Source organism: Oncorhynchus nerka, linkage group LG9a (assembly GCF_034236695.1).
Source record: "Oncorhynchus nerka isolate Pitt River linkage group LG9a, Oner_Uvic_2.0, whole genome shotgun sequence".
NCBI classification, from domain to species: Eukaryota; Metazoa; Chordata; class Actinopteri; order Salmoniformes; family Salmonidae; genus Oncorhynchus; species Oncorhynchus nerka.
In genome coordinates, this window is record NC_088404.1 from 39,985,191 (window position 1) to 40,002,152 (window position 16,962).

The window sequence follows — 16,962 nt, forward strand, 5'->3', positions numbered from 1 at the left end:
TCAGGCATTTCTCTGTGAAGGGTGTTGGTGCATGAGGGTGAGTTGAGGACTGGTGAGCTGTGGGTACATGCCGGTACCCAGGGACGAAGGAGGTAGAGGATGCCCATCTGGCACAGTGGTTCTTACTGTGGGCAGTGGTGTAAAGTAAAAGTACTTTCAAGTATTACTTAAGTCGTTTTTTGGTGTAGCTGTACTTTACTTTTTATATTTTTGGCAACTTTAACTTTTTCTTTACTACATTCCTAAAGAAAATAATGTAATTTTTACTCCATACATTTTCCCTGACACCCAAAAGTAGTCGTTACATTTTGACAGGAAAATGGTCCACATACACTTATCAAGAGAACATCCCTGGTCATCCCTACTGCCTCTGATCTGGTGGACTCACTAAACACAAATGCTTAGTTTGTAAATGATGTCTGAGTGTTGGAGTGTGCCCCTGGCTGTCCATAAATAATTATAAAAACAAGAAAATTGTGCCGTCTGGTTTGCTTAATATAAGGAAGTTGAAATTATTTATACATTTACTTTTGATACTTAAGTACATTTTAGTGATTCAATTTACATTTGATACTTAAGTATATTTAAAACCAAATACTTTTACACTTTTACTCAAATAGTATTTTACTGGGTGACTTTTTCTTGAGTCATTTTCTTTTAAGGTATCTTTATTTTTACTGAAGTATGACAATAATTGAGTACTTTTTCCACCACTGACTGTGGGCTCATTGGTCAGTAGCACTGAGGGATCTCTACTGTATAGCCTCTCACTACAGACCCAGGTGAATCTATATGTGAGTCACACACACTGCCTCTGTAGATGTGATTCAGTGTGTGTGTGTGTGTGTGTGTGTGTGTGTGTGTTTGTGTTTTTAAAAGCCTTGTTTCTTGCCTGCCGGGTCTCTCCTCCATTACCTGCTGTGGACTCATTTTCTGCTCTGATAGTGTAGAGAAAGGGAGTATGGGAAAGAGGGAGAAGGAGGGAAGGGTAGAGTGAGAGAGTGCAGAGGGAATTAGAGGGGACACAGTGCCCTGAGCAGTGGAGCGCGGGTGGGGTCTTTTTGGGCTCTCATGTACAATTCCAGCCCGGGTCCTGTTATCACCTCCCCACAAAGCCTGCATCAGATAGAGGGGAGGGACTGGGGGGAGTCGATAGGAGGGTAATGAGGGACACGGGGACATGGATCTGCCCTCAGCATAAACAACAGGTCCCCACAAGCCTCTGTGTTATCCAGTGGCCCTCATCAAAGGGATGGGATATCACAGGAACCAGAGAGACTCTTTGTTCTGGGCTGGGAGAGTCAAACTGGAGAGAGAGAGAGGCCAGGTCAGAGTGAAGGGACACAGGGTTCAGCGTGTCCTCACACACACACACACACACACTGCATCTCCTCTGTCAACTCAGCACACACTCCTGACTTCCGAGAAGGGTCATTAGTGTGAGGATGTGTGTGTGATTGTGTCCATGTATGGGTTTGTTTGTGAGTGTGTGTGTGTGGTGTGTGCGGTTGGACCTATTAGTGAGTAGTAAACCCAGTGGTCTCGGCTTCAGTAGGGGCTCTTTGATGTTTTCACGGTCCTCTCAGTAGGGTCAGGGATAAAAATGGACTAACCTTCATTAAGGAGACAGGAAATACATGAAGCTTGAAATAATGGGGACCAAATGCTACTTTGGGCTATGTTCTAATGTCATTCATGTTAAAAACACATCTTATTTGACACGTGCTTCGTAAACAGGTGTAGACTAACAGTGAAATGCTTACAACTGCTCATTGTTAGGCTAACAACATACAGTAGATGCAAACAACATACAAGCATTTCTATTCCCACTTGACTATCGCTCTATGTAATCATAGAAAGTAGAGATGAATAGCTTTTCCTGTTCTCTTCTGACCTGTCCTGTGACAGATACTCTGTCACTGCCTGGATACCGCTCTCACTGCGTTTCCACGGTAACGCAGTCACGTCCATTCAAATGAATAGGTTGGAGAGAGCAGAGACAGACCTAAGTGTTGTGTTGCCAGGAGATGCTGAAGAAAGATTGTGGCGTTTTATGTGGGGACTGTAGATAAACACACAGAAAGTGAGAGTTGTAGAGAGTGGTGCTCCCAGCCACTCACGCCCTGCCCAGTCATGGCAGCTATGTGTGGCATGCATCCCAGGCCTGTGGGGCTGTTGAGGGGGTCTTTGCGGATTAGTGGTTGGGGGCTCCCTGTCTCCAGGAGTACTGTACCCCAGTCCTGCCAGGCTCACCAGGCTGAACCACACTGGCCCGGGGCATGCCACATGCCGGAGAGCTCCGACACAAATGTGGAGTTAATTAGGCTCTGATTAATCCTGCAGCCTGGACCAGGGAACCAGGGATATGGGGCTGTAAATCTACCACCCTGCGTCAGCGTCTCAACCCCCAACACTGACTCTGCTACAGCCAGGTTTTACTTCTCTGCTCCCATTTACTGCTGCTGCTGGGAGGGATACCAGCTCTCATCTGGGTCACACACCAGCTGCTTTGAAAATGTTAGGTTAAACAACCTTATGTCTGAGGGAGGATTAAAACCTTATTTAAGAGCATGCTCGGAATTGAAACCCGATGCCATTACTATATATAGCTGACGTGGTCTGTTGGAACCTTGTCACATACATTTATAAATGTGCAGTTTACCGTGTACATATAGGATAAAATGACTACCTTTTGGACAGCTTCAATTGACCCTTATTTGACCTTTCCTCTGTCCTGTAATCTGTGCTCTGTGTCTAACCTGTACTGTGTCCAAGCCACATTGCCTCCCTCTCTCTCTCCGCCATCTTGGAGTGGGCGGCGGTGCAGATGAGTTCTCTCTTCTCTGGCAGCCACATCACACTCCAGCTGAGGACCCGGGAGCTGGGTTGCCATGACGCAGCTGCAGCCTGCCATGCCCTGTGCTGCGCTGGGACGGGAGCTGACATCACAGCTGATCATGCCTGTAACCTGTGCAGCTGCGAGGCAGGGGCAACACTCCCCAGTCCCTCAGCCATGTAGGGGAAAAGATGAGGAAAATAACATTGAAAAGAGAGGCTTGGAGGGAGTGTCATCATCTGCTGAACAACTGAATGATTCCTCCATGCCAGCAGGACACAGAGTGCCCCCCATCCCCCCTACACATCCCTCTATCCCCCTGTACAAAAAAAGGAATGTTCGCAGCTTGTGCCACAGATGGCCTCCCATCAGGCTGAGATGGGGGAGATGGTGGGGGGGTATGTGGAGGAATTTTCCTGCGAGGTCGGCCACCTAATCCTCATGAAGATAAAAAGATTAAGTTACTTCAACTCCCCTCAGCGTTTGGACTTTGACCCTTTTTGTGCAATAGCACTCAGAGCTTTGTTATTCGTGGTCTAGTCAGGGCACTGTGTTAACTTTACAACACTCTCACACTGCATGTGAACTGAAATGGGCTTCCTCTGGGAGTAACAGAAACATACATCAGTAGATTCAGACTGCATTTTCTACCAAAACATACATCTCATTGAATTCTCCTAATCATAGGTATGAAATTATGATTATTAGGTTGCTGGTAACACCTTATCTAAGGTGTTTGAATCTACTGTAGGTGTTTAAATGTGGTCATTTGTACCTCTGTTGGTAGAGCATGGTGCTTGTAACTTCAGGGTCGTGAGTTTGAGTCCCGGTACCACCCATATATAAAATGTATGCACGCAGGAAGTCACTTTGGAAAAAAGTGTCTGCTAAATGGTGTTTATAAGCATCAACAAGTTCTTAGGGTATGGGTATTAAAGAAGCCATAAAAATCTGAGTTAAATGTTCAAACGTGAGCAGTTTCATTTTAAAACGTGAGCAGTTTCATTTTAAAACATGTGAGCAGTTTCATTTTAAAACATGTGAGCAGATTCATTTTAAAACATGTGAGCAGTTTCATTTTAAAACATGTGAGCAGTTTCATTTTAAAACATGTGAGCAGTTTCATTTTAAAACATGTGAGCAGTTTCATTTTAAAACATGTGAGCAGTTTCATTTTAAAACATGTGACATTCAACGTGGAATATTAATCTCCGTACTCTGACCTTTGTTCACTTGAAAGACCACTTCACAAGGCTCAGCAGAAGTTTTATTTGTCTTTCCTACTGCAGGTGGACTGGAAAAAACCCTTGTGTTCTGAAACGATCTGAACAGACAGACATGGTGTCAGCTGGGTTAGGGGTCAGTGGACTGTGGGTGGTGGGGGGGCTCTACAATCTGTTCCTCTCCTCGGGGTGACCTCTGTTCCAACAGACAGACCTTATGGCCAGCTGCCAGCCCAGTAAAGCAGTGAGGGCTCAGGTCAGAGCGGCACCGCTCCCCATTGTTCCACAACCTCAATGTCTCCTCGTCTTTTAGTGACATCATTATTATGACCTGATAGAATGTTGTGACAGCTGGCTGCTGGGTGTTGTCCCCCCCCCACCACTCCCATTGACAGAAGCCTTTCAACACTATTGATGAGGACTTGGCTAAGAGCCAAAGCCCATATGTGCCCCCGTGCCCTCCCCTCTCCAACACCTTCCTCATTGATAATTCACACTATTGATCACCATTAGTTATGCAGTTCATGGCCTCAGAGGGATCCTCCATTAACGTAGATGAGGTTAAGGGCCAGCTAAGGAGGGCATTGATAGGGCTGGCTCGTTACCATGTGATCAATTACCAAAAACCAATAATGTTGCCCTCTAATCTTTTTAATAGCTTATGGAGGATCTGTCGATAAGAGCCAGGTTAAGTGATAGATATCTGACTCTCACTTACTGCTGTCAATATTAGTGTGATGCGCTCAGGAACATGATGGTGTGTGTGATCCATATTTCTGTAGTCTGTTTACATTCATGTGAACCAGAAAAACATGCCAGACAATACACAAGTCAAGAATAATAATTATGAATAAACTCAGAATGACATGTTGTCAGTAGTGCTTGCATATTCCATCCCGTCACCCGTCTAGCACAAAGGAACAGGTATGTTGTTACTATGTTGTTGTAAAAGGTAGGTGTTCTTTAGCTCAAGTGGAGCATACAGTACATGTTATGATCCGATCTATATCTCAGTATGAGAGGAGAATGAGTGTTTTGTGGTAGAGAAGGCTGCAGAGGAGGCTGTGCGATATTGTCCTAGGATGTGTTAGATGAAACACCTGCTGTGTTTTTTAAACGTGTGTGAAGCTGGCGAGCTCTGTGGAGAAGGGTTGTCTGGAGAGACGAGGAATTGAAGGCAGGGAAAGGAGGAGAAAGAAAAGGGGGGAGGAGGAGGGAGAGGGAGGGAGGGAGTTTGCTGTATGGAGAGATTCAAATATGACTTTGATTCAGTTGATTTCATTTGTTCTGGGGTTTTTCCTTAGTCCTATTTTAGTTTATAGGCTGTCAGTTATTAAGGACATCTACTCAATTTCTTTAGACACTGGTTCTGAATGAATGGGGAACTAAGGAAAGCTGTAGGGGAGGAGATGGAGGAAGGATACAGGGATGAGACATTAACAGAGGCAGATTGTCAGATTTATTTAATGGGCAATGGCTTAATTACCCGTTTAGCTGGGCTGTCACCTTTCAAGTGGCAGGCAGTCTGACTGGGGGAGCAAATATTATTAGAGGATCCGGGAGAGTTGTGACGTTTCATTAGCAAATAATGTGATTGGTTTCTTAAATCCCAGTCCAGCAGGCTACTGAGGTAACCTCCACAAAGTAGAGCCAGAGAAGGGGAGCAGAATCAACAGCAAAGGCAGGTGCATGAGGGTGCGTGCAATTTGTGTATGCAAGTGTTTACAGTTGAAGTCGGAAGTTTACATATACCTTAACCAAAATCATTTAAACTCAGTTTTTCACAATTCCTGACATTTAATCCTAGTAAAAATTCCCTGTCTTAGAAATGTGAAATGTCAGAATAATAGCAGAGTGAATGATTTCTTTCAGCTTCATTAGATTTTAGATTTATTCCCAGTGGGTCAGACATTTACATACACTCAATTAGTATTTGGTAGAATTGCCTTTACATTGTGAAATTATGGCCCATTCCTCCTGACAGAGCTGGTGTAACTGAGTCAGGTTTGTAGGCCTCCTTGCTCACACACGCTTTTTCAGTTCTGCCCACATATTTTCTATAGGATTGAGGTCAGAGCTTTGTGATGGCCACTACAATACCTTTACTTTGTTGTCCTTAAGCCATTTGCCACAACTTTGGAAGTATGCTTGCGGTCATTGTCCATTTGGAAGACCCATTTGCGACCAAGCTTTAACTTCCTAACTGATGTCTTGAGATGTTGCTTCAATATACCCACATAATTTTCCTCCTTCATGATGCCATCTATTTTGTGAAGTGCTCCTGCAGCAAAGCACCCCCAGAACATGATGCTGCCACCCCTGTGTTTCACGGTTAGGATGGTGTTCTTTGGCTTGCAAGCCTCCACCTTTTTCCTCCAAACATAACGATGGTCGCACCAAAGTACGTTCATCTCCAGGAGACAGAACGCATCTCCTTCCTGAGCGGTATGACGGCTGCGTGGTCCCATGGTGTTTATCCTTGCGTACTATTGTTTGTACAGATGAAAGTGGTACCTTCAGGCGTTTGGAAATTGCTCCCAAGGATGAACCAGACTTGTGGAGGTCTACATTGTTTTTCTAAAGTCTTGGCTGATTTCTTTTGATTTTCCGATTATGTCAAGCAAAGAGGCACTGAGTTTGAAGGTAGACCTTGAAATACATCCACAGGTACACCTCTAATTGATTCAAATGATATCAATTAACCTATCAGAAGCTGTTTAAAGGCACAGTCATCTTAGTGTATGTAAACTTCTGACCCACTGGAATTGTGATACAGTGAATTATAAATGAAATAATCTGTCTGTAAACAATTGTTCGGAAAATTACTTGTGTCATTCACAAAGTAGATGTCCTAACTATAGTTTGTTAGCAAGAAATTTGTGGAGTGGTTGAAAAACGAGTTTTAATGACTCCAACCTAAGTGTATGTAAACTTCCGACTTCAACTGTATATGTGTATTTGTTCATCTGACTATCTAAAATGGACAATGGATTTATTTTAGTGAATGTGAATTCATATATCGATTACTATTGCTGCATTATAAGCTTGGGCGGTATCCATATTGTCATACCTTCATACTGGCCTTGTGCCACACAGGGATATTTGGTAATACCGGCACTGAACACAAAGGCCACTATTTTCAGACTCCACTTAGCAATGCTAACAAGTGCATGTAAAATCCCATATAGAATGCTAACTAAATGCTACAAATGTATTGTGAACATCTTATACAGTCGCTGACTGAAACTATTTGCAGGACAGACATCCCAGCTTATAAAAGTTTATACGTAACTCAAAAATGCTACTCACAGTTTGCTGCACACACAAAACAAATATTAGACAGCAATGCTCTTGATCCAGGAGGGGATTCTCTGCTGTTACCAAGTGAAGCTTCATTTTGGAAGAAGCTAACCACTTAGCTAGATAGCTAACTAACTACAAAATTAGCTAACCAAATGCACAACTGCAGAGCATTTAGAACATTTTAGACAGTTAACTTAATAGTTATAAGATATCTAACTGACAAACATATAGTTTTGAAATCCATACTGTAACTATACTGAACAAAAATATAAACGAAACATCTAGAATTTCAACGATTTTACTGAGTTACAGTTCATTTAAGGAAATCAGTCAATTGAAATAAATAAATTATTCCCTAATCTATGGATTTCACATGACTGGGCAGGGGCGCAGCCATGGGTGGTACTGGGAGGGTATCCCCATTGGGGAGCCAGGCCCAGCCAATCAGAATGAGTTTTTCCCCACAAAAGGGCTTTATTACAGACAGAAATACTCCTCTGTTTCATCAGCTGCTTGAATGGCTGGTCTCAGACGATCCCACAGGTGAAGAAGCCGGATGTGCAGGTCCTGGGCTGGCGTGGTTACAATTGGTGTGCGGGGTGAGGCCGGTTGAACGTACTGCCAAATTCTCTAAAACAACGTTGGAGGTTGCTTATGGTAGAGAAATTAACATTAAATTCTCCTGCAACAGCCCAAGTGGACATTCCTGCCGTCAGTGTGCCAATTGCACTCTCCCTCAACTTGAGACATATTGTGTTGTGTGACAAAGTACCAGTGACTCGCTCAGTAGGGAAGTGGTCAGATGACGCGGATGCTACACTACAGGACTGTTTTTTCTAGCACAGACTGGAATATGTTCCAAGATTCATCCAATGGCATTGAGGAATATATCACCTCAGTCACAGGCGTCATCAACAAGTACATCGACGACATTGTCCCCACAGTGACTTTACGTACATATCCCAACCAGAAGCCATGGATTACAGGCAACATCCGCACCGAGCTAAAAGCTAGAGCTGCAGCTTTCAAGGAGTGGGACACTAATCCGGACGCTTATAAGAAATCTTGCTATGCCCTCAGACGAACCATCAAACAGGCAAACTGTCAATACAGGACTAAGATTGAATCCTACTACACCGGCTCGACGCTCCTCGGATGTGGCAGGGCTTGCAAACTATTACGGACTACAAAGGGAAATCCAACCGCGAGCTGCCCAGTGACGCGAGCCTACCAGATTAGCTAAATGCTTTTTATGCTCTCTTCGAGGCAAGCAACACTGAAGCATGCATGAGAGCATCAGCTGTTCCGGACGTGTGATAACGCTCTCCGTAGTAAGCATTTCATGGTAAGGTCTACAATTGTGTGTATTCGGCGCATGTGAAAAATACAATTTGATTTGATTTGATTTTAGAGTGACTGAGGACTAATCTTAAGGTTCATAAGGAAAAATTAGATGGCAGGTGTAATGAAGAATGTGATTTTCTTTTTCTCATAACATATTGCACAAGTTGCTACAAATATACACTACCATTCAAAAGTTTGGCCTTGTTTTTGAAAGAAAAGCACATTTTGTTGTCCATTAAAATAACATAAAATTGATCTGAAATACAGTGTAGACATTGTTAATGTTGTAAATGACTATTGTAGCTGGAAACGGCAGATTTTTTATGGAATATCTACATAGGCGTACAGAGGCCCATTATCAGCAACCATCACTCCTGTGTTCCAATGTCACATTGTGTTAGCTAATCCAAGTTTATCCAAGTCTGTATAGTTAGTATCAGTAAGGTTTTTGTATTGTATAGTATCGTGTTTTTTAGGGGTTCTTTGCCCATGCCCTATTTTGTATGGATTGTGGCTTGGCTGTATCTAATCCAGTGTCTATCAGTCAGACTGGAGAAATCCACTTCCTCTGTCACTGTGTCATGCTAATCATGGCCCTTTGATCCTGGTCCTCATCAACTGAACACTAACATGCATCTGCATGGGCTCCAATGCTTCCTTTGTCGGCCAGGCTGAGATATTGACGGCCTATAGGGAGCAGTCCCTCCCCTCTTTCCTCACTGGGGTGTCCAGAGGGGATGTGGGGTGTCTGGCAGTGAGGGGGATCAGCTAGAGAGAAGGGGGGATGGGACCAGGGGAACCTGTCAGAACTCTGTGAAGTTATCGCCTCTGAAACCCGTAGTGAGCTAGGCATGGCTGCTTCAGTGACGTCTAGAGATCTCCTCAGCTTGCCTCTTCATGTTTAGTTTTGCCCTTGTCTGGCACTGAGAAGAGACAGGCTAGCAGACACGACCAGAACCACACACCCTTACTGTAGCCTAGGCTCCAGAGGAAAGGTCCAGGGATTAGGGTCATGAAATATTGTGTGGATGAAGGGCGGGTGTGTGGGTGGGTGGGGGGCAGGTTGAATTAAGAGAAAACAATGCATGAAAAAAATCCATACATGTATCATTTTTGTGCAATTCATATCTATAGGCTACATTGAGGTTTTTCTGTCATCTTTTTTTTCTGCCATTAGTGTGTACGCCTAGCTGTACGTGTGCCAAATACACACCAATCGCCAAATATTATATCCACTGAGGCAAAAATGACACTAAACAGAGAACAGTACAGTGCATTTTCTATATTTATCACATATACAGTACTAGTCAAAAGTTTGGACACACCTACTCATTCAAGGGTTTTCTTAATTTTTTTGAACGTTCTACATTGTAGAATAATTGTGAAGACATCACAACTGTTAAACAAATGAAAATATATTTTATAGTTTAGATTCTTCAAAGTAGCCACCCTCTACCATGATGACAGCTTTGCACACTCTTGGCATTCTCTCAACCAGCATCACCTGGAATGCTTTTCCAACAGTCTTGAAGGAGTTCCCACATATGCTGAGCACTTGTTGGCTGCTTTTTCTTCACTCTGCAGTCCAACTCATCCCAAACCATCTCAATTGGGTTGAGGTCAGGTGATTGTGGAGGCCAGGTCTTCTGATGCAGCACTCCATCACTCTCCTTATTTGTCAAATAGCCCTTACACAGCCTGGAGGTGTTGAGTCATTGTCCTGTTGAAAAACAAACGATAGTCCCACTAAGCGTGAACCAGATGGGATGGGCATATCGCAGCAGAATGCTGTGGTAGCCGTGCTGGTTAAGTGTGCCTTGAATTCTAAATAAATCACCGACATTGTCACCAGCATAGCACCCCCACACATCACACCGCCTCCTCAATGCTTCATGGTGGGAACCACACATGTTCACCTACTCTGCCTCTCACAAAGACACAGCGGTTGGAACCAAAAATCTCAAATTTGGACTCATCAGACCAAAGGACAGATTTCCACCGGTCTAAAGTCTATTGCTCATGTTTCTTGGCCCAATTATGTCTCTTCTTCTTATTGGTGTCCTTTAATAGCTGTTTCTTTGCAGCAATTCGACCATGAAGGCCTGATTCATGCAGGCTCCTCTGAACAGTGATGTTGAGATACGCGTCTGTTACTTGAACTCTGTGAAGCATTTATTTGGGCTGCAATTTCTGAGACTGGTAACTCTAATGAACCTATCCTCTGCAGAAGAGGTAACTCTGGGTCTTCATTTCCTGTGGCGGACCTCATGAGAGCCAGTTTCATCATATCGCTTGATGGTTTTTACGACTGCACTTGAAGAAACTTTCAAAGTTGTTGAAATGTGTCGGATTGACTGACCTTCATGTCTTAAAGTAATGATGGACGGTCATTTCTCTTTGTTTATTTGAGCTGTTCTTACCATAATGTGGACTTGGTCTTTTACCAAATAGGGCTATCTTCTGTATACCACCCCTACCTTGTCACAACACAATTGATTGGCTCAAACACATTAAGAAGGAAAGGAATTCCACATATGAACTTTTAACAAGGCACACCTGTTAATTGAAATGCATACCACGTGACTACCTCATGAAGCTGGTTGAGAGAATGCAAAGAGTGTGAAAAGCTGTCATCAAGGCAAAGGGTGTCTAATTTGAAGAATTTTAAATGTAACATATATTTTGATTTGTTTAACACTTTCTTGGTTACTACATGATTCCATATGTGTTATTTCATAGTCTTGATGTCTTAACTATTATTCTACAATGTAGAAAATAGTCAAAATAAAGAAAAACCCATGAATGAGTAGGTGTGTCCAAACTTTCGACTGGTACTGTAGTTGGGAAGTTGCAAATGGTTTATTACCACTGGTGTGTGTGCAGGCATGTGTGTGTGATTGGACTGCTATTTTCCTCTCCCATCAGTAGTGAAGGCAGCAGCAGCCGTGTATCTGTAGCTGGGAGTAGATAATCAGAGATTTCCCCGGTGCCCTGATTGGGAGAGAGATAACAACATTCCTTATCTGTGTGATTCCATAGCCCTTGCCTGCAGGGGATCGATAGCAGAGCCAGATTAAAGGAAGTGAGAGGAGAGGAGAAAGACACACACACACACACACACACACACACACACACACACACACACACACACACACACAGCCAGAGGTGCTCAGATAGACTTCCAAGGAGCACTGATGCAGGACATTATGTGGTGGTGACATGACATGATATGGTCCTGACAGGAAGTGCTAATGATTTAATTTTCAATATCCTGTGATGTATTGAATACTAAATCTGAGTACTAGTTTGGATGGACGCGTATGTTCCAGTTACTGTCTCTGTATTGAGAGCAGCCAGTGTGCTGTTATCAGTCAGTCTGTTTTCATTTCCCAGGCCCAGACAGTTGACATAACACTGAGACTATAATACTGTGGGTAAATAGGCAGACAATAGGACAGGCGTTGTTCCCACACTGACCTGCCAAGACCTCCATTCTGTTTTTACTGCCTCTGGGGTTAATCCAGACCCTGACTCTGTTACAGGCTGTTTTGGCTCCTCACTGTGGGTCAGGGGAATTTCATTAAGATTGAGTCTTGAGTGGATATAATGTGTTCTCTACTGTTATCCTCTACGGCTGGGATCATCAACTAGATTCAGCCGTGGGACAATTTTTTTCTTGAGTGGAAGGTCAGGGGGCCGGAACATAATTACCAATTAGTAGTAGACTGCAAATTGACTGCAATAAGCCCAAACAAATGGAATATTTCACTAAAACATTCTAATTTCAAACCTTGCTTACATTTGTACGTGATCACGTACACTGAATGTTCATTGCAATTGGAACACCTGCTCTTTCCATGACATAGACTGACCAGGTGAATCAAGGTGAAAGCTATGATCCCTTATTAATGTCATTTGTTAAATCAGGTTAAAGAAGGATTTTTAAGCCTTGAGACAATTGAGACATTGATTGTGTATGTGTGCCATTCAGAGGGTAAATAGCCAGGACAAAATATTTAGGTTCCAGGCACAGTGGTTTGAGTGTGTCAAGAACTGCAACATTGCTGGGTTTTTCACATTCAACAGATTCCAATGTGTATCAAGAACACTTTGAACACCTTGTAGAGTCCATACCCAGATGAATTGAGACTGTTCTGAAGGCGAAGGGGGGTGTTCTATTGTTTGTACAGTCAGCGTATATCTCTCTGTTATGTGTGGAAATACTTTGGAACAGAAGAACATTGAAATCACTTGGAGCTGATTTGCTGGTGTTTTTACACTCTTTTATAAAGTACAGTTGAAGTAGGAAGTTTACATCCACTTAGGTTGGAGTCATTAAAACACGGTTTTCAACCACTCCACAAATTTCGTGTTAATTTCTTGTTATAGTTTTAGCAAGTTGGTTAGGACATATACTTTGTGCATGACACAAGTAATTTTTCCAACAATTGTTTACAGACAGATTATTTCACTTATAATTCACTGTATCACAATTCCAGTGGGTCAGAAGTTTACATATACTAAGACTGATTTGCTGCAGGAGGGGCTGGTGCACTTCACAAAATAGATGGCATCACGAGGGAGGAAAATTATGTGGATATATTGAAGCAACATCTCAAGACATCAGTCAGGAAGTTAAAACTTGGTCGCAAATGGGTCTTTCAAATGGACAGTGACCACAAGTGTACTTCCAAAGTTGTGGCAAAATGGCTTAAGGACAACAAAGTCAAGCTATTGGAGTGGCCATCACAAAGCCCTGACCTCAATCCTATAGAAAAATTGTGGGCAGAACTGAAAAAGCGTGTGTGAGCAAGGAGGCCTACAAACCTGACTCGGAGGAATGGGCCAAAATTCACCCAACTTATTGTGGGACGCTTGTGGAAGGCTACCCAAAATGTTTGACCCAAGTAAAAACAATTTAAAGGCAATGCTACCAAATACTAATTGAGTGTATGTACACTTCTGACCCACTGGGAATGTGATGAAACACATAAAAGCTGAAATAAATCATTCTCTCTACTATTATTCTGACGTTTCACATTCTTAAAATAAAGTGGTGATCCTAACTGACCTAAAACAGGGCATTTTTACTAGGATTGAATGCCAGGAATTGTGAAAAACTGAGTTTAAATGTATTAGGCTAAGGTGTATGTAAACTTCAGACTTCAACTGTACATAAGATTTAAAGATGCATCAATTTGCTAAAATCTTATAACGTACCATTTCACTAACCTCATGCCTCTCTCGCTCTCTCTCTCCGTCAGGTGGTTGTGCCGACGCGGGTGGGCCAGGTGTATGTGTATGACATGGGAAAGTCGGAGCAGGATGAGTATGACGTCCCTCTCAGACACATGCCTCCCTCCCAGCAGTCACAGGATATTTATGACGTTCCCCCAACCCGCGCCCAGTACAGCCAACAGGTGAGGAGTCAGCTAGTCTCTGTCTCTGTCTCTGTCTCTCTCTCTCCCCATTTCCCTCTCAATTTCAATTAAATTTGCTTTATTGCCATGACGTAACAATGTACATATTGCCAAAGCTTACTTTTGATATTTACAATATGAAAATAATAAGAATCAAAATTGTCAACGGGACAACAGTAACAACTATAACCAAAGGTCAAAATAACCATCCATTGAACAATAACAATAAGCATACAGTAGAGGACATGTGCAGGTTGGTTGGTCTGTCAGATACTGTCCCTCATCTTATGGCAGGCAGCAATGTAGTGCGCTGCCAACCCACAGCTCTCTGCGTCCTCCCCCAACAGGACGGGTAGCCTACTCTCAGAGGTCTTTGAAACCTTGAATAAGGGTTTCAAATTTGGGGAAATGACAGTCTCTAATTGTTTTATATTTTTGACATTTTGTCAAAAATGCAGCTCCATCTCATGTTCTGCTGTTGTGCAGTGGTTGCACAGCCTTTCCTCTACAGGGAGCCAGGTTTTCCTGTGTCTATCCTTCTCAATGGCAAGTCTGTGCTCACTGAGCCTATACTTTGTCAACGTTTTTCTCGGGTTCTGATCAGTAACCATGGTCAAATTGTTTGCCATGGTGTACTGTCGATTTAGGGCAAGATAGCACTGCATTTTTCTTTGTGCTTGTGTTTCCCAATAATTGATTGTGTTGTAATTTGTTTAATTCTGATTGATTGGATGTTCTGGTCCTGAGGCTTCAGTGTGTTAGTAGAACAGGTTTGTGAACTCAGCCCCAGGACTAGCTGGATGAGGGGACTCTTTTCTTTGCTCAGCTCTTGGCATTGCAGGGCTTGGTAATAATATGAGAGGGGGTCACTGTATTTTAGATGTTTCCAAAACTGAATTGCTCTTTTTTGAGTTTTTATTATTAGTGGATATTGGCCTAATTCTGCCCTACATGCATTGTTTGTAGTTTTCCTCTGGACGTGTAGGAGAATCTTACAGAACTCTGCATGCAGGGTTTCAATGGGGTGTTTGCAAGTGGACCCCACACCTCCCTGCCATAAAGTACAATTGGTTCAATGACAAATTTAATTCGTTTTGGCCAAATTTTAATAGGTATTTCAATTTGAATTGGTTTTTTAATTTCTCTCTCAGCAGTTCATTCAGAATGTCCTCTGTCTCTGGTTTCTCTCTCAGTCAGTCATTCACTGGTAGGCTAGTTGGAACTCTCTCAGTCAGTGGGCTCTCTCTCTGGAAGCTCTCTCTCTCTCTCTCTCTCTCTCTCTCTCTCTCACCTGTATTTATGTTCAAATGCTGCACTCTCCCGCTTCTCTAGTATACAGTAATACACCCACATACAGACACAAATCACTGAAGATACAATTTCTCATCTTCCATATAATCAGCAATTGAGCCACACTAGTCTTGACCTCTTACCCTTGACCACCCCAGTGATGGTGGTGTCCTGTGTATGAGAGGGGGTGTAGTATTCATGTCCTCTCACTGTCCTGCCTCGCCACTTATTGTCTCTGATGTCACTGAAGTAATTTTGTCCGCTCCACAAGATGGATGGCTATTTTTCCTCTCTGCTGGCTTAGACACACTTCCTGACTCGACTGGTCGTCTTTCTACGAAGTGTCTCATTAACCTCTCATTAATATCTGATGTATTGGGAATATTAAACCTCTCTCTCTCTCCCTCTCTCTGTCTCTCTCTCCCTCTCGCTCCCTCTCTCACCCCCTCTCTGTCTCTCTCTCCCTCTCTGTCTCTCTCTCTCTCTCTGTCTCTCTCTCTGTCTCTCTCTGTCTCTCTCCCTCTCTGTCTCTCTCTGTCTCTCTCCCTCTCTGTCTCTCTCTCTCTGTCTCTCTCTCCCTCTCTCTCTCTGTCTCTCTCTCTGTCCCTCTCTCCCTCTATCTCTGTCTCTCTCTCTGTCTCTCTCTGTATCTCTCTCTGTCCCTCTCTCCCTCTCTATCTGTCTCTCTCTCTCTGTCCCTCTCTCCCTCTCTCTCTGTCTCTCTCTCTCCCTCTCTCTCTGTCTCTCTCTCTCCCTCTCTCTCTGTCTCTCTCTCTCTCTCTCTCTCTCTCGCTGTCCCTCTCTCTCTCTCTCTCTCTCTGTATCTCTCTCTGTCCCTCTCTCCCTCTCTCTCTGTCTCTCTCTCTCTGTCCCTCTCCCTCTCTCTCCCTATCTCTCTCTCTGTCCCTCTCTCCCCTCTCTCTCCCTCTCTCTCTGTCTCTCTCTCTGTCTCTCTTTCTCACTCTCTTTGTGTGTTTAAACCCACGGCAGCTCTGGGATTCCACATTTATTTTTAGAGGAGGTCATACATTACTAGCAGGGGAAGTAGATATTTCATTGTCTGGAGGCGTTAGAAAAAGGTTGTATTTTTCCACAAAGCACAGTGAGCAGCGTGTCCTGAGCTGCATGCGCTCTGGATCGGAAGGTGAACCCACTTCCTGTGTCATCCATCCTCACTCACTCACACAGACACACAGACACAGACAGACAGACAGACAGACAGACAGACAGACAGACGCACAGGCACACAGGCACGCACGCACGCACGCACGCACGCACACACACACACACACACACACACACACACACAGACAGACAGACAGGCAGGCAGGCAGACAGGCAGGCAGGCAGGCAGGCAGGCAGAGGCAGGCAGACAGACAGACAGACACACACAGAGACACACAGGCACAGGTACACAGGCACAGGCACACATACACACACAGGCTCCTGAAGCAGATAGAGAAACACACAGCCATTCTCTCTACTGACATCATCTATTCCCAAAACAAGTCACATGTATTCAAGCACAACATATCAGGACAAATGG

At 43.6% G+C, this 16,962-nt stretch overlaps 1 protein-coding gene across 2 annotated transcripts in view; it reads left to right on the forward strand.

Annotated features, from left to right (window-relative positions):
• LOC115134292 (breast cancer anti-estrogen resistance protein 1-like) overlaps window positions 1–16,962 on the forward strand; it is a 132,113-nt gene that overhangs the window by 98,250 nt on the left and 16,901 nt on the right. For both annotated transcript variants that reach the window (XM_065022590.1, XM_029668111.2), the window contains exon 3: window positions 13,971–14,126. In XM_065022590.1, the coding sequence (XP_064878662.1) occupies window positions 13,971–14,126 (156 nt within the window). The remainder of the gene's footprint in view (window positions 1–13,970; window positions 14,127–16,962) is intronic.